The sequence below is a fragment of the Propithecus coquereli genome, unplaced genomic scaffold (assembly GCF_000956105.1).
Source record: "Propithecus coquereli isolate 6110/MARCELLA unplaced genomic scaffold, Pcoq_1.0 Scaffold435, whole genome shotgun sequence".
NCBI classification, from domain to species: domain Eukaryota; kingdom Metazoa; phylum Chordata; class Mammalia; order Primates; family Indriidae; genus Propithecus; species Propithecus coquereli.
Window position 1 is genome coordinate 1,974,925 of NW_012150119.1, and position 18,374 is coordinate 1,993,298.

The 18,374-nt window shown below is 44.9% G+C and overlaps 1 protein-coding gene across 1 annotated transcript in view; it reads left to right on the top strand.

Moving 5' to 3' along the window:
• Positions 1 to 18,374, top strand: part of DNAH9 (dynein, axonemal, heavy chain 9) — a 313,557-nt gene that overhangs the window by 221,570 nt on the left and 73,613 nt on the right. The window contains exons 50-55 of the mRNA XM_012653931.1: positions 1,098 to 1,523; positions 7,848 to 7,967; positions 10,368 to 10,556; positions 13,388 to 13,623; positions 17,005 to 17,127; positions 18,158 to 18,362. Coding sequence (XP_012509385.1) covers positions 1,098 to 1,523; positions 7,848 to 7,967; positions 10,368 to 10,556; positions 13,388 to 13,623; positions 17,005 to 17,127; positions 18,158 to 18,362 — 1,299 coding nt within the window. The remainder of the gene's footprint in view (positions 1 to 1,097; positions 1,524 to 7,847; positions 7,968 to 10,367; positions 10,557 to 13,387; positions 13,624 to 17,004; positions 17,128 to 18,157; positions 18,363 to 18,374) is intronic.

The following is an 18,374-nucleotide window of genomic DNA, read 5'->3' on the forward strand; positions in this document are numbered from 1 at the left end:
TGCACAGGTCACATGTAAAATGAATGAAGAGTCAGGCAGGGAGAGAGAAAATCACATGGCAACTAGCATATGGGAATAAAGTGTGAGTCACTTAAGTCCCCGGGCAAATTCCTGCATGGTCTGTTTGGAGGAAGTGGCGGGAAAGCAGACACCCAGTCTGCTAGGTGGGAGAGATGCCCCTAAGTTATCATCTCCAGCCACTGGCTTGAGCCATTTGGGTGTGGTGTAGAATTGGAAACTGTCTGTGGTGACTGAGCCCTGCTTCTGGTACGAGAAACTTAAACCTCTATTCCAAATGGATACTGAGGCAACAGAAAATTACATAAGCATTCCCTACACGTGGTCATAGGCTTCCCATTGAATGCCACAGCGAGCCTTAAATCAACTTCATACGCATCTATGACACAGTTTCATTTACAGACTAATGGGTCCCCCTGTCCCCAGTTTACAGAAGAAGGAGGCAAAGTCTGGAACGTTGAAGTGACTTTCCAAGATCAACTCTTTCAGCCGTCTCTTTCTGGAGCATGCGGAACTTGGAGCGAAGGACAGCCTGAGACCAGGCAGAGCAGCCGGCTCATGGGCTGTACCTCGCTCTCTGAATTATTTCTTGGCAGAAAATGCTGCTTTGCTATCAGGACAGTCAAGTGTAGTTAGAACAAGCTCATGGAACAAAGCAGTTTAATTAAAGAAAAAAAAATGAGTTGGGTTACAGTGCTATTCTCTTCAATCCAAAATGGAAATTAATTTATAATAACCTTATCTTTTATTCATGGCATGCTGCATATTTCAGAGTATGTCAGCATCCTTATATTTTTCAGCTGAATGTGAAATAATTGTGTGTTTCCAATGGGCTGCGAGTCAGTTGAAATGCTGAAAGATCAGAGCTGAGTCTTGGCTAACCATTCAGGGAAATCTGAAGCCACCAAGGAGTAGCTTTGGTTTCCTATTCATGAGTCATGATGTTTAAAATTCAGAGGGCTGCTGCTGGCTTCAAACAGCCCTTTCAGATTGATCACTCCACATCCTAACTCCATCAGTGGTCGAGGACAAAGAAAGCCCATTCATTTTCCCCTTATGACCTCCTTCTCTTTTTGCAGACAAACCTGACGGAGCTGAAGTCGTTTGGTTCTCCTCCTCTGGCCGTCAGCAACGTCAGTGCTGCGGTGATGGTGCTCACGGCCCCCCGGGGCAAGGTACCCAAGGACCGGAGCTGGAAGGCTGCTAAGGTCACCATGGCCAAAGTGGATGGCTTCCTGGACTCGCTTATCAACTTCGACAAAGAGAACATTCACGAGAACTGCCTCAAAGCCATCAGACCATACCTGCAAGACCCTGAGTTCAATCCGGAGTTTGTGGCCACCAAGTCCTATGCAGCCGCTGGCCTCTGCTCTTGGGTCATCAACATTGTGAGGTTCTACGAGGTGTTCTGTGATGTGGAACCCAAGCGCCAAGCGCTGAGCAAAGCCACCTTGGACCTCACAGCTGCCCAGGAGAAGCTGGCAGCCATCAAAGCCAAGATCACTGTGAGTGAACCCAGAGCCCTCCCCCCATCCTGCTAGTTAGCCTCCAAGGCAAACAACATGCTCCAGCCATTACCCAATGCCTAATGTTATAGTTTTTAAAGAGAAATGGGAAAACCAAATTTTTATGCGAATCTCCTAATTTTTCAATAGAGGCAACTTTTCACATTTCTTTCTCAAACATCGTATAAGCCAAGCAAGGCAGTTCCAATGGACCATTGGTTTACAGCTCTGGTCATAAAGGGTTTTCTCCTTTTCCCCTGAGGGAAGAAAAGATAACGGGCAGATACATGTAATAGATGAACAGTATTACCCGTGGAGCCGGCTATCTTCTTATTAGCCACAAATGAATTTAACATTTTTGCACATTTGATAGTGAGGAACAAAAGGTTAAAATTTTGAGACTCTTTCCCCCCCACTGAAATGTAGGTTTTAGCTGCCTCACTTCACCTTTTGTACCTACTATACAATCAGTTCTAGCAACTTTGCCTGTCTCACTCTCAGTAGCAGGGGCATGTTTTATGCTATCTGCATTGTTTTATGGAAGGTTTTATTAATAAATTATAAAACACAAATCACATATTGTGGTTTAGGTGGTGGTCCCTTGTCTGTAAATATAAAACTGTGAGGGTCGGTAGCTTTTATAAACTCCATGTAGATGTTATTATTATATCTACTTCACTTGGGATTGGAGGATAGGAATGGTGATCCTGGGTTCACGCATATCTGGAGAGAAGATTCCCCTTATCAACCTGAAATAATCGAAAGGATCAGAATCCAGATTTAAAGAGTCTATTCAAGTGAGAAGCTGAGAACAGCCATCTGGAATACACAGACTCCAGAGAAATAGGGTCAGTTCTCCAAAGTTAAAAGTTAGAGTCTTGCTTATCTAGGCAGAAAACACAGAAATTCAGTAGGATTATAGCATTTTCTGTACAAGGCTGGTTTATGAGTTACAACAATAATATTAGTTTGTTTTGTTTTCCATACAGCTTGTTTCCATTTCCTTCCCAATTTCAAAGAGTATATTTAACATTCCATCTTAGACAATGTAATAGTCATGAAGTCTTTTTTTGTGGGAGAAAGGTAAGAGAGAAGTTAATCTGTACGGAAGGTCAATCAACAGTGAAGAGGAAATGTGTCTTCCTTGGCACCCTTTAGTCATTTACAACACTTTACAAAACAGTGCCGGTACAGAAGAAAGCTAATCTAATCAGAGAAACAAAAGTTACAGTTGCCTGTCACGAGACTCAGGTCCCATAATCACGTTCCCTTAACGCTCGAAATATTTTTAAATTCCAACCACATAGATTTTGAATTACTTACTTTCACACCCTTAAACTTCACCCTTCTCATTAAAATGGATACGACCAAAGTGACAGGTGGAAATCAGAATTCTGGAGGAGAATGTAGCAGCTAAAAATTCGTCGATCCACAGACCTCAGTTCTAATCCAAACTGTAATACTTAGAAAGGTCTTTAAAATGCCCAAACTTCAGCTTACTGAAGTAGAATGGACACAATAATAGTGTCCACTCATGGGACTGTTGTGAAGATTAGAAGATGTGCCACGTGTAAAACGGGAGCCCAGAGCCCAGCCCGTGACGCAGGGCAGCAGGAACTGCCCCCACTTCTCTGGGCTCGACTGCTCCGCCACTCTACCACTGCTGCCCCCTTCAGCCGTGTGTGCAACCCCGTACACGACTCAATTGCTGCTGTGATCAAGTTCAATCCAAAAAAATTTCTGGATCTTTAAAATCTGCATGTGCATTCTAGGCAAATAAGGTTTTTGCTGCAAATTTATCATGATGATACAGAGGGTTTTACAAATTGTGAAAGGTGAGATTATAGACATGCCACATGCCTCATGCAACATGGGTTTATTGATTTTTAGATTAAAATCTATGGCTAAAGGCCATAGTTGTAAAGATCTTTGCAACCAATCTCTCTATTTAAAAGAGATAGTTTGGTAAAGCAACTCATTTCCTTTCAAAGGCTTGCTTTATAAATCCAGATGTTCATGGACTAGTTTACTTAAAACAGGTGATAATCATCGTAACAATGGCCCACTTCAAAGAACACCAAGTACAAAACACCATAACATCCCCAAAACTGCTTTTGAGGGGGGAAAATATCTCCCACTAATTTTCATATTCTTCAGTCTCTCCCAGAAAAGTGTAACAAGAACTACATTTTCAAAGACTCTTGACTCAAGTTATTTTAACGAAAGGAACAGTTGGTGCAAAGGGAATGTTTTCAAAATGTTTATACCTTTTCAGTAGCCAACATTCACATGACGGGCCCACTCAACCTGTGAAAGCAATAAGAATATCTTAAAAATACTTGGCTACCTTTGGAAGGCGCTTCTTTTCTGCCAAAATATTTTCTAAAAAAAATGTATTCTTGCTTTTAACAACCTCCTCTCCATCCTTTGCCTATACACATGCCTGTCAACATCCCAAGAATGTGGACACTTCCTACTAACCACAGAGGAGTTGGGCTAACACCCATCCCTAGCACACAGGCCCACCCGGGCAAGAAAATTCTTCCCTTCATGCTGCTGAGGCCATTGCCGGCCTATTCCAGCCTCACACACTCACGCTCAAGCCTTCCTTTTAGGATCTTAGGATAATCCCTAGTGAACAATTTTATTCTCAAGATACATAAAGCGGAGGGGGTAAAGCATATTTCAAAACAGATTGTACAATATAATTTCAACTTAATTACTATACATAGAATAGAAATACATAAAAATGTTAACAGTAGTGTTTATCTTTGGGTGGTGGATTTTGGATGTTTTTGTTTGTTTATTTGATAATCTGTAGTTTCTCTTGTTCTATAATGAACATACATTAATGTTACAATTTATAAAAATGGTAGTAATGAGAACAAGTAAGGCATTTTCATTGAGTGTATAATCACACACACAGTAAAATATCACATGGTAGAGAAAGACTCCTAATGAGAAAAAGCAATCCCTTTAATTCTGATATCTATTTCAACTGATGGTTGAGGCCACATCAGGGCCTGCTACCTAGAGGCTTAACTGTGTTTTATGTGGCCCACAGATACTATTTGCAAATGATTTAATTAATTGCCAGTATTTAAAACAGCAGGGGCTTTTATGTAAAAATCAGATTCCTAGCCAGTCTAAAAATAATCAAAAGATTTCTGCATAACATTAATTGACCCTGGAGTTAAGTAGTAGCTTCCCATTCAAACAGGTGGCTTTGTGCATTTTGCCATAATCCTCACTAACTTATTTTTTTCAACACTAGACTCATCTGACTAGTTTCCATTCTCTGCTTATTTGCATTTCAGACTTCTGCCCCTGTGCTATGCTGCGATCTCCATTTCTTAATGTATTAATACCTTATGGAAGCAGTTGACTTCCTGCTAGCTAGCTGAGGCTCTGAGTTGTCTATCCCCATGTCTTCCCAATATGGTTATGGTAACTAGTTTTAGTTGATATGACCTTTATTTCTTGCTCCGTCACGTAGAGGCAGCTTCCTTGGAGCCTTCAGCTTTCAAGATAAAGCTATTTATTACCCTTGCCTTCAGCCCTTCCCCCTTCCTTCTACCTCCCAACTTCTATTATCATTATTTATCATATTTCTGCTTTGTATTATCAATTGCCAAGACTGAGAACATCCACATTCCCTTCTGTAGCCAAAATTGAGTGTCCCGGACTCTGTCCGTAGACTGATACACAAAGCTGAAAAATCAATAAATTTCATTTCTATTCTGTGAACATGTCTGTATTGTTCTTATCAGATTTAAGTGGTACACTGTAATTGCATTCCTTTTTTATACAACCTCTTTTCCCCCTGGAGTTTCTACCTTCTCTCTCTCTCTATTAGTTTCTTTAACTTCCATTATTTTTAAACTCTCCATTCAATTCAGTATTCTATGAGTACTTTTTTGTCCCCCCAAGTCTTTCTCCCTGGTTCAGAGCTCCCACCAGTGCTGGAGCAAAAGCACGTGTCACTGCTTTCTTGAGTCAGTTCCGGTGACTCCCGGACCCCAGCTACGGCTTCTTCTTTCTTGCTTTCTTCTTTTATTTTGCTATGGCTCATTCCCAGACAACTTTCTCAGCAGTAAAGTAAGAGGTAAATTTTCTGAATAATTATAGTCTAGAAATGTCTTTATTTTATTCTTAAACTGAACTAATAGCTTTGCTGAGTATTGAATTCTGAGTTGCTAACCTTTTTCCCATTGAACACTGAATGCTCTATGCTCTTGTCTGGTGAGAAGGAAACAGTCTGGGTCCCATTCCTTTGTACCTGCACTGTTTCCCCGCTTTCTTGAAGTCCTTCATCCTGTTCTTGATTCCTGGTCTCTGAAACTTTACATAGATGTGCGTAGATATCATTCTTTTTCTGTTCATACACTTGACATGTAAAGACTTATTTTCTTCAGCTCTGGAAAATTATTATTATATTCTTTGGTAATATCCCTTCTGTTTTCTTTTTAATCTATTTCTGGAATACATATTGGTTGAATGTTGGGCCTCCTAGATTGGTCCTCTGTTTTCTCACGTCTTTTTGGCAATGTATGTTTTCTTATCCTTTCATCTTTGAACCCTTCCCTTCAATTTATTATTTTTTACATTAACAATAATGGTAATTTCCACAAGAGTTTTTTTGTTCTCTCTTCCTTTTGATAGCATCCTGTTCTTGTTTCATGGATGAAATATCTTGAGTCCTCTGAGAAACTAATTGTGAAGGGTTGTAACTTTGTTGTTGCTGTTGCTGTTTTGTTGTTACTGAAATTATCTCTCTTTTTCTCAAATTATTTTTTCTTCTCGTTTCCCTTAGTCTAGGCTTTCATTTGATGTCTCCTTATCCTTTCATGTCTACAAGAGTAGCAATCAAAAGCTACTTATAGCTCTGTAGGCAGGGGCAGAGCAGTTGACTGGTGGGATTTGTTGTCAAGATCCAGTGAGTTGTGTTGGATGCATCCTAAATGCCAGAATGTGGCACCTTTTCTCTGCCTCTGTCAGTTCTCTTGCCGGTGACATAGGTGTGTGGTGGCATTGCGTACCGGGCATGTGGATGGAGATATGGGGGCAGGGACAATAGGCTTCCAATTAACCCTCCTATTGTCAGCTTCCCCCTCAGTCACACCTGACATTTCCACAATCTCCAGTTTATATGGGGCTCTGCAGGCCGATCAGCTTCCCCTTTGGTGAACTGTGGCCAACTCTGAGTTACAGCTCCCCCTGCTCTGCTCCCATGGTCTCCACTCCTCCGTCAGTGTGGTCCTCCATAAATCTAGTGTACTCCCTCACCCTCCAAATGGCCCTCACTGATTTGCTTGGTGTTATGGGCTTATGACTTTTTAAATTACTTCATGTCATTTTACAGAAGTCTTGGGAAGTAGAAGAGGTGAGTGGGCACGGCCAGTCTGCCATCATTAACTGAATAGCTCACCACCTGCTTTGCAAACTACTTGGCTGTGTGAACCTGGCCCTGAATTGATTTCACTTGTGTCTTAGTGATGGCCAACAAGGCAGCCTGAATGCCAGGTACTGCACGGACATGAGGCACATTTGGAGGTGTCTGGGGTACGTCCATGTGTCTTTGTGTATGCAAACATATATTCTGAGGGCAACAAAACCTATGTGCTTCAAGTCTAAATTCTTAATGAATTTAGAAAAAATTGAAACTACATCTTTCTAAAAAATGTTCCTATACTTTGTGGTAATGGGAGAGGATAGATGAGATTCAGTAAAACTGATCTTACACTTACAGGCCTTTAGATCCAGGGAGAGACTTGGGTTCCAGGCAGCCCAACCCCAGACCAGCTGCAGCAGGTGCAGTCAGTCGTCCTCCCAGGCCCACCCTGGGATGCTGCTGACCATTCTCATGTTAATCCCAGGCTTTGATATGTTTTTGCTTCTAATAGCAGCCCCTACACTATTTAGTCAGGCTGCTGGAACCCCTTTTTCCTTTCCTGACTGTAAGGAGAGGAAACTGTATGCACCCCTCCCCACCTCTCAGTCCATCACACCTCATAGCCTTTAACACCTTGACCACTGAGGCGTTGGAGCACAGAAGCTCCCCTCTCCCACCTTGGGTCGAGACATCTCTGGACTTCCACTCCACGCTCCCCCTGCGGGATCAAGCTGAATGTCTCCCCAGGACTGCCTGAGATCACCCCTTCTTTGGCTTCCTTTCCTTCCCAGCCATGCTTTTTCCCCAGTCCCTTAGGGTGTCCCCACTGAGCACTTCCTTCAAAATCACCTCCATGTGAATCCTCGTCCCAGAAGCACTGGATGTGACTTGGGCTGAAATTACTAATGGTCTTTGTGTTCCTTCCCAAACAGCACCTTAACGAAAACCTGGCGAAGCTCACAGCCAAGTTTGAGAAAGCGACGGCAGACAAACTCAAATGTCAGCAAGAAGCCGAAGTGACCGCAGGCACCATCTCCCTCGCCAACCGCCTGGTGAGCGTGAGCCTTGGCAACCCAGGCTGTAATTATATTAGCTGCGCTTGTCAAGTGCCACAGAGGTGCAAAGTGGATGAGCACAGCTCAGCACCTCTTTGACTTGGGGAAAAATATTAAAATGTACTGAGGTGCAGGGAATGAGTCCTGAGAAAAGTGTGGCTGCCCGATCCAGTCAAAGGAGTTTTCTCATAGAGATGGCTGGGAGGATGGGATCACGGGACCTATCAGGCCGCCCGTGCAAGACAAGACCACGCTCACATGCATGGGTGCCGGCTAGAGGAAGCACTAAAAGACAAAGCTAGCATTTTATAGCCAAACTGGGAAGATCCTATCAATGCAATGCTTGGTGGTAGGGGTGTGACAAAGACTAGGAGCTGAGTTAGAAGCAGAAAAGAATGGTACCTGTTGACCCAAAGCATTTCTGAAGACACGCATACACACACATACACACACCACATGTGCACACACACATGTACAAAGGCTCTGGCCTTTCTGAGAAGACAAGTCTTCAGTCTGAAGATCTGAAGTGGGTATTTGTGTTATGGGTATCTGTGCTACATAACAAATTACCGAAAACTTAAGTGATTTAACACAATAACCATTTCATTATATCTGACAAGTCTCTGGGTCAGGAAATTGGGCAGGGCTTAGCTGGTCAGTTCTTCTGCTCCATGTGGTGAGGACGGGGGCCACTCAGTGTTACTCAGCTGGGGCTAGGCTGGGCTGGAGGGTCCAAGATGACTTCCTTCACGTGTCTGACACCTTGGCAGGGGTGGCTGGAAGGGAGGGCTCAGCTGGGCCTCCCCACCTTTCCACGTAGTCTCAGGGCCTCTCCATGTGATCTCTCCAGCAGGATAGTCGGACGTCTTACATAGTGACTCAGGGCTCCAAGAGCAAGTGTTCCAAGAGAGAGGAGGTGGAAAGTCCCAATTTCTTAAGGCCTGGGACTGAAAACTGGTGCAATGTCACTTCTGCTGTATTCTACAAGTCAAAGCAGTCACAGGTTCAAGGGGAGGGAGCATAGGCACCAACTCTTAATGACAGGAGTGTCAAAGAATTTGTGGCCTTTTTACTTCTCCATGGCTTGTGTTTCTCATCACAAATGTCAGCTAAGATCCTGCAAAGCAGAGTCCACTGGATGTGATTTCTCTTTAATCTGGAGTCTTTATGGCATCTTCCTCGGCAGTGAAGGGAAGTGCAATTGATACCTTTTTACATTTATTCCAGCCACTGTTTGTTTATATGGAAAAGCCAGATTTTTAAATCTAGAAAGCAATGAGTCATAGCCATCAATGAACTACAGCCATGCTTTAGTGGAGAGAGGCCATGCCTCAAGTGTGTGTCTGTGCAGCTGTTGTTGGACCAGCTGCTGCATAGTTTTCAGATGATCAGTTTAGCCAAATAGTTTGGTTTGGAGACAGTGCCTCTGCCAGTGTGCAATAAGCCCTCCAGACCCCCTAGCTGGCCTGCCTTCCATCCCGCTGCCTGCTTCATTCCCAGACTTAGCACAGCCTGCTCTGCCTGGCTGGAGAAATTTTGGAGTCATTCCTCATGGGAGGCAGTGTGGGCTCTGCTGGAGGCATCAGGATGATCAGGGTACCAAACCTAGAGATGCTGGCGAGATGCTTGGTCTTAGTGTCGTCTGAAAACTGGTGTGGGAATGGTTGGGTTGGAAAATCCCTAGGGTCTCTCCAGCTCTGATAGTCTATGATGCCATCATGCAAGGAAAGAATAAAGGAAAAGTCCTAACACAGAAGCTCTGCTCCACCATACGCCTAACAGTCCTCTGTAGACAGGATGGCTCTCCTCCCAGGATAAGCGTGCCCGGGGAGAGTTGTGCCAACCCAGAGTGGGCCGGGAATCAGGACTGTGCTGCAGTCCGTGGTGCTTTGTGCACACCCACGTCCTTACAGTGCTTCTAACACTGTGTCCCAATTACCGTGTCTATCTCTCCACTCACTGTGAGTATTTATTCACGCTGGGCTTGATTTTATTTATTTTAATTTCCCCAGCATGAGGAGAGCAGAAGGGATAGGTGCCTAATTTTCTAACATGTTTTATGGACCAGGCATTGTGCTAAATGAGTAACATGTGTGACCAACAGCCCTTTGAGTGGGTGGTATCCATCTCCACGCATAGAAAGGGTAGAGCCCGGAAGCCTGTGTTCAAACCTGTTGTCTTTCCACAGCCCACATGACGCGTAGCACAGAGCGAGGGCTTGTTTCTGCAATGCTGGCTGCAGCCACTGCAAATCCCCACCGATCAAAAGGGCCCCATAAATGGTGTTCTAAGTCTTCTTGCCACGAAACGTGCAATGCACATTATCCGAGACCGAACCCGCGGCTCTGCAGCTGGCGGTATGACGAGTCCTCTCTTCTCTGGCCTTTGAAATGGTAGGTTGGAGGACTCGCTTCTGAAAACGTGAGGTGGGCAGAAGCCGTGCAGAACTTCAAACAGCAGGAAAGGACGTTATGTGGAGACATTTTACTTACGACAGCTTTCATTTCCTACCTTGGCTTCTTCACAAAGAAATACCGGCAGAGCCTCATGGACGGCACCTGGAGACCCTACCTGAGCCAGCTGAAAGTACGTAAGGCCTGACTGTCTCCTGATTGCAGCGGCCTGGGGCACCACTGAGATCTCATGACAATACTAGCTCAAAGCTTCTAGTGCCCTCTCGCACACTCACATCCGCCACCCCCTGATCACCAGGTGTGAGACCTGCACACCCATGTCCTTCCACTCTGCCCTGCATTGCCGCCTACCGCCCCTAGGCCTGAGGTCCCTCATCTCAGGGCGGCGGACTGGTACTGGTCCATGGCATGTCAGGGACTGGGCAGCAGAGCTCCGCCACCCCCAGCCCCCATCCATGGAAAAATTGTCTTCCATGAAACGTGCGTGGGGGGACGCACAGCAGCAGGTGAGCAGTCGGCCAGCAAGAGAAGCTTCGTTTGCATCTACAACCACTCCCCATCGCTGGCATCACCGCCTGAGTTCCACTCCCCCCCACCCCCGGCCCCCCACCAACCGTGAAAACAGGTCCCTCGTGCGCAGAAGGTTGGGGACTGCTGCCCTAGGCCACCTGGACACAGCATCTCACCTCTTAATGAGGCCCCCCATGGGGACGCTTGTCCTCTGCCCAGCAGGCTGACTCCCGCACTCTTCAAAGCTGGAAAACCCCAGGGAGACACTAAAAGAACCCCGTGCTTCTCTCTGGTCTCCCTGCTCCAGAGCCAGACATCACAGGAGCACTCGGAGAAAGTTCCCTTTCCCAGATTCTTCCTGGCACCTGTCCCTGGGCCCCAGAGCTGCACAGTTTGTGCCCACGACCCACAGATACCCCTATGAAAGCAGCTCCGTCTGCTTCCATCTTGCACATTTTCACGAATAGCTACACACGTGCTTCTCACCTGGGCTGCGCAGCTTGTCCTCTTTGTGTAACTAGGTGGATTTTACTTCCAGCGCCTCCCTCAACACCTGTCCCCCAACCTAATGCAGTGGGGAAATACTAGTTCCTGATTAAAGGACATTCGAAATTACACCTGGACCCTGTCATCAGAGTGAACCCCCTTGGCACGGTCACACCACTCACAGTCAGCAGTCCACGCATACTCACTGTGTATTCAGTGTGTCTAGAACCCCAGCGTATGGGAGGCACAAAAGACATTCAAGACCAGGATGCCTTCGGCAAGTCCTCAGTGCAGTTGAGGAGATTCCGTTCATAAGTCAGTTATGGTAAGAGTCAGCCCAAAAGTTCACAACGTAAAGTTGGGGCTGGATTCCAAAAGCCTTGTGTAGGTGGGTCCATAGCATGCAAAACATACTTTGTACAGTGATGGTTGCTGTCCCAGATCAGCTCCTAAAATCCTACTTACCTGGTGATTTGCTGAATGGTGGTTTAAAAACTGTCACAGTACTAGTAAATAAACAAAAAATAAAGCCGCTATTTTATTCATCTTAACCACTTGTGCAAAAAGGAAGTTGTTGAAAGAACCGTCATTAAGTGGGTGAATAGAGATGAAGAGAGCTCAGTAGCAGCTTAGTGAAGATTTTTCTGCCTTTGGGGTTCTTAAGCATTTTTGCACCATGAACTTCTTTGGCAGTCTCATAAAGCATGTGATTTCTTCTCAGCATAATGTTTTTGAGCATGTAAAATAGAATACATACGATTACACAGGGAAAAATTATATTCAAACACATTTCTGATCCCAGGACAAGAACCCCCAAGGGGCTGACTTCCCTTTGGAGCTTGGCACTGGCCATTTGTGCCCTTAGCAGACACAAACAGAGGGACAGGAGGTGAATTGGAAATGTTTTTTTGAGTAACTGGGCAAAACAAACGTCAGAGAGGAAAGAGATGAAGTGGTCGAAAGGGTATTTGAAAACATATGCTAAGTGGAAGTAGCCAGACACAAAAGGTCACATATTGTATGATTCTGTTTATATTAAATATCCAGAATAGGGAAATCCATAGAGACAGAACACATATTAGTAGTTTACAGGACCTGGAGATAGAAGGACATGGGAGGGAAGGGTAAGGGGAACTGTTTAGTGAGTATGAAGTTTCCTTTTGGGGTAATGAGAATGTTCTGGAACTAGATAGAGCTCATGGTTGCACAACATTGTGAATGCACTAACTGCCACTGAATTGTGCACCTTAAGATGGTTAATTTTATGTTGTGTGAATTTTACCTCAATTTGAAAAAAACAATGAGTCACCAGTGCAAAAGATTGCTTGTAAAAGAATTAAGTGAGCAGAGAGGCTATCAGAGCAGAAACGGAAGGGTCTAGTGCACACACAGGAGCCCTGCAGGGGCACAGGAGTGGCGGTGGGGAGTTCTTGGGCCTGGTGGCAGCAGCAAACAAGTTTACAGGGAGGGGTCCTGCAAGTGGCCCTGGGAGTGGAGTGTTTGGGGACAAGGAAAGGTAAGCCCCTTCAGCCCTTTAAAGGCTGGTGACATAGATGAGAGGCAGAGTGGTTTGTGCAGACGGGTGCAGGCGGAGCAAACCCACTGGGCATGGGGCCTGGTGCTGATGCATGGAGCAGGCAGGAGACACGCAGAAATGTAGCAGAGAAGCAACGCTGTTGCCATAGGGGAGGGCATGCAGGAGGGTGTAGAGTGACACACAAACGATCCAGTAGAAACTTGATTTGGGTGAAGATACTGAGGAACAAAGAGCTGGTCATGCGGGCTGAATTTCTGCTGTCATTCATCCGTCAAGAGCAAAAAGACCATCAGGACTTTAACAGAACCTGCTTCCAGAAATAATCACACAGCTAGAAAAGCACTCTTCCGGGGGTGTTGATCTTGCTTTTAAATAAGTTATGTCATTTAGTGAAATCCTGTGTATTCCCCCGCCAAGCTGAGAAAGCGCTCTTCCGCTCTGAGTGTGGGGTGGCGTTTCTTCTTCTCCAGGCTCCCATCCCACTCACCCCAGCCCTGGACCCCCTGCGGATGCTGACGGACGACGCCGACGTGGCTGCCTGGCAGAACCAGGGCCTCCCTGCGGACCGCATGTCCATGGAGAATGCTGCCATCCTCATCAACTGCGAGCGCTGGCCGCTCATGGTGGACCCTCAGCTGCAAGGCATCAAATGGATCAAGAACAGATACGGTGAAAACCTCCGGGTCACCCAGGTTGGTCAGAAAGGGTAAGTGGCTGAGCACAAAAGTTCTCAACTTTTCCATTGGTGCAGGGAAAACAAATATTGTGAGCAGATTTTGAGCCCCAGTGGAGTGTTTCCACCCTCCTGATCTCTCCATGAGGCTTGTTTGTCCTCCCACTTTAGGGGACATCTCAATGGAAGGTGCCTGGGTACTAAGTCTTTGCTTTTCTTTCTTGTAGAAATTGTGTGCTGCAGCCTCTCAGGCCATTCGTGGGTCTTTTCTCCACCATCCCCGGTGTTCATTCTCCCATCTCTCCTTAAACACTGCCTGTCTCCCAAAACTTCTGGTCCCGTTGTTGGACAACTCTGTGTTTTACAAAGTCTTCCTCACTTTAGCCAAAAGTTACCTCCCTGAACAATCCCCTATCCATTGTTCCCACCTCTGCCCCTGACCTAGGGCCACAGAGAACAAACTAAACTCTCCTTCTCCTGAGGCACATGGGTATTTCAGCTGGTTGCGGAGCAGCTGACTGACTCATGAAATGTGCAGAGCCCTTGGTACCGGCCAGGCAGCTTTGTACATGCAAGATGGGGAAGTCACTTCATGCAGGGACATGACTGTGGACAGGGCATCTGGCCAGCACCACCCTGCTTCACCGACCTGAGTCTCAGTATCTCTCACCCATCGCTTCATCAGCCCCTCACAGCTCAGCTTTGTCGTCTCGGTACTTGGTACTCATCTCTTGCTCCGTGCCCTTGGTACACGTGGGGAGAATGGGAAGCAGCAGTAGGGGAGAGGAGAGGCTGACATCATATATTAGGAGGCCGGTATGTGTCATTCTTGGCCTTAGGGGCTTTGTGCCACATGATTTCCTTAGTCCACGCAGCCAATAAGGTCAGTGTTATTGGTTCCATTTCACATCGGAGGAGACTGAGGTTTACAGAAGTTAATCAATTTCCCCAAGAATATACCATTTTAAAAGTCATGGTGATTTTGCACTCATGGTCATAGCAGCATTGCAATAGCCAAAAGGTGGAAGCAACCAAAGTTTCCATTGGCAGATGAGTGGATAACACAACGTGGTGTGCACAGAAAATGGAATGTCATTCAGTCTTAAAAGGAAGAAAATTCTGACCTGCCACAGTATGGATGAATGTTGAAGATATTCCACTTAGAGAAATAAGCCGGCGACAAGAAGATAAACCCTGTAGGATTCCTCTCATCTGAGGTGCCTAGGGCAGTCAAATTCGTAGAGACAGAAAGCAGGATGGCGGTTGCCAGGGGCTGGGGAGGGGAGGGAGACAGGAAGTTAATGTTTAACCGGGACAGAGTTTCCATCTCACAAGAACGGTTCTGTGAAGGTTTGGTGATGACGGATGCACAACGGCGTGAATGCCACTGAGCTGTGCATTTAACAATGGTTACGACTGTGAATTTTATATGTATTTTACTACAATTAGAAATACATTAATTAATAAATTAAAAAAATAATAATGGAGACAATAATTTTGAACCCAGGTCATCCTTACCTAGAAACCTGAGATTTCTCGACTCTAGCACGTGACCACCAAAGTGAGGTTCGCTGCTCTGGCCACATCCCGGGCATGTTTTCCCAGAGGTCCGGGTCACCCAGTGTTATTTAAATCAAACATGTAACGTGAAAAATAATAGTTAAGCAGAGAAAATACGGAATACTAAAACAGATCCTTCTTACAGAGTGAGTTTTGTTGAGAAACGAATGCTGAGTTATGACATGATGTATTTTTATCTCCATCTTCAGTCACAGAGTGATCTAACCCTGGCCTTCTCCCCAAAACTTTCATTGAAATATTCCTTTATAATTCACTAATGAATATATTTTAGACAGAAGTGTGTGTCTTTTTGCTCATTGCTATATCTCTTGTACCAAACACACTGCCCGACACACCCTAGGCCCTCGATAAATATTTGTTCAATTAATTCTCTGTTTAAGTCCATTGACTACTTTCTGTTGGGTGGTTTTCTAGATTAGTCGTATGTTCCTTGAATACAAATATTGTGTTACGTACGTTAATACTTTGTTTGGTCTTCTTCCATCACATGGATGAAAAGGAGTGTTCAAGTGGCTCATTTGCCTTTTCATTTTATTTGTGGGGTTAGACATGCTACAGTTCATTTTATTTTAGCTGTTATTTGATCTGAATTGTCACCCATTTCATCTCTAGATAACGTTTAGAGAAGTCTTTCTTCTCCAGGAATTATTTAAATATTCACCTACATTTTTAGTTTTTTACGGGTCTTCTTTTTACATTGAAATCCGATCAATTTAAATATATTTTAAGCTACTCTATGAGGTACAGACTAATTTTCGAAGTGGTTAGCTGTTGCTCCAATACCATCTATTAAATTTTCCATCCTTTCCTTGATGAATTAGAGATGCCACTTTGCTATATATTAAATTATTTTATTAAATAGGGTTTTTATTCTTTTCTGTTTGTCTAACATTGTACCAGCCTGTAATTATGTAGCTTCATATTTAGCAACATTTATTGTGATATTTCACATTACAAAAGTAATGTATCATCATTGTAAAGAAAAGTGGAGAGGGAAGAGTTATAAGAAAGACAAGAACTTCTATAATTCATCATTCAAAAACTCTGCTAACTTTTTGGTATATGATGTCCTTTAAGACATCTTTCTACACACCTGTACTGTTGAAGTCATACAAAATATTTAAGACTGATAATATGAGTCCCTCCTCTTCCTCATTATCATTTTTTCCCTTTACCATCCTCAGGATATTATTTTAGGTTAACTTTAAGATCTTTGGTCAAGTTCAGTAAAGGTTTCTTGTTATTTTTTGTGAGAACTGTATTATATCAAACTTATTAAATGATTTAGGGAAAACTGACCTATTTGCATGTTTATTAAACCCTATATAGCACTGAAAAGTTAAAAGTAAGCTAGATCTTTGTTAACTGATTGCTAAATTAAGGTGTTTCAATAGGGTCTACTACCCGGTCATTACGAATTGTATGGAAGAATATTTAATCACATGGGGAAATGTTTACATTTTATGTACAAAAACCAGGTTATATAAGGTGCCATATGAATCCAATGATATAAAAACTAAACTTGAAAACATAATCTATCCAAATATACACATTAAACATCAACATGTTAATGACAGATGGAGGGTTTGTGGTTAATTTTCATGGGTTTTTTTTTGTATTTTGTAATTTCTCCCTGTTTTTAGAAATGTATAAAATCACGTAAATATGACTTTAAATAGAAAAAAACTGTGGCCACAGAAGACAGTCTAAATAGTCGTGCTTCTGCGTTTACCACTGCGCCTTAGAGGCCACAGTTGGCTTGTTAAATTGCCTCTGAATCCACACCTCGCCTGACGCAGGCGCAGACTGCCTGACGCAGGCTTGCTTCCCCAGCTACCTGCAAACCATAGAGCATGCTCTGGACGCGGGAGACGCGGTGCTGATTGAAAACCTGGAGGAGTCCATTGATCCTGTTCTGGGACCCCTGCTTGGGAGGGAAGTCATTAAAAAAGGACGGTAAGACCCAGCCACACTGCTGACCCTTTGCGAGGAGCAGGTTCACGGTCCTGGTTAGAGCCGTGGAGAGGTCCACTCTTCCCAGAATCTCCTCCTCAGCTCAAGTTGGGCGCTCCCTGCGGCGCGCCTGCCTTTCCCTCCTCCCGCAGAAGGCCACGCAGCTGCCCTGGGCTCCTGGAGAAAGTTTCCTGGAATGACCTTCCCTCCGTCAGTCCATGCCCTCACTGACTTCCTTTTACATGGCCACAGGGAACAATTTGGAAGGAACTTAAGAAGGACAGTGGTCCAAAAGCTGACTGACTTTTAAGCGTGAGCATTTTATCCGAGCCAGTTGTCTGAGTTCCAGAACTCGGCTCCTTGTCAACTTGATGAGCCTCTGCCACTTTGGGTCCTGGTGCGTGATCAGGGCTTAGCAAGCGGGCGGCAGGAGGAGGAGATGGTGTGGAAGGAAGACGAGAGGGAGGAGAAGGGCACTCGGCTCACAGGACAGGGAGCAATGCTTGTCGTGGAGGCTGCTTGACACAGGAGCCTCACCCGCTGCCCAGGCCGTAAATTGCCCTTCCATGTCCTTAGCTTGTGTTCATTTACTCATTTAATCATTTTCTCCTGTAGAAGTCATTCCCCTGTCAGCCATCAGAAAAAGTAAGCCTTACTAGCCTATAAAGCACCTTTGTGCACACTACAGGAAGTTTCTCCTTCCTCCAAACACTTCGCTGCCATCTGCTGGAAACTTTCCGTAATATGTAATGCTAATCTACATTGCTGCGAATGGCAGTGGCTCTTCCTGGAGCTCCACAGTTCAAAAGTGACCATGGTGGCCATGGGAGAGTCTAGCCCCCTGCACACCTGTTTCCCACATCGGGACAAAGAAGGACGCTGGGGCTCACGCTAGACATGCCTAGGAGGACTCCATCTGAATATGGCAATATTGTTTGCTATGATCTTGCAAAAAAAAAAAAAATTCTAGAATCTGTCCCTGACCAAATCTTGCAGGAAGGCCTCCACCTTCACGTGAGCCTTTCTGTTCCAGATTCATTAAAATTGGAGACAAAGAATGTGACTACAATCCCAAGTTCCAGCTCATCCTTCACACCAAGCTGGCCAATCCCCACTACCAGCCTGAGCTGCAGGCCCAGGCCACTCTGATCAACTTCACCGTGACCAGGGACGGCCTGGAGGACCAGCTACTGGCTGCCGTGGTCAGCATGGAGAGGCCGGACCTGGAGCAGCTGAAGGTGCGTCAGGTA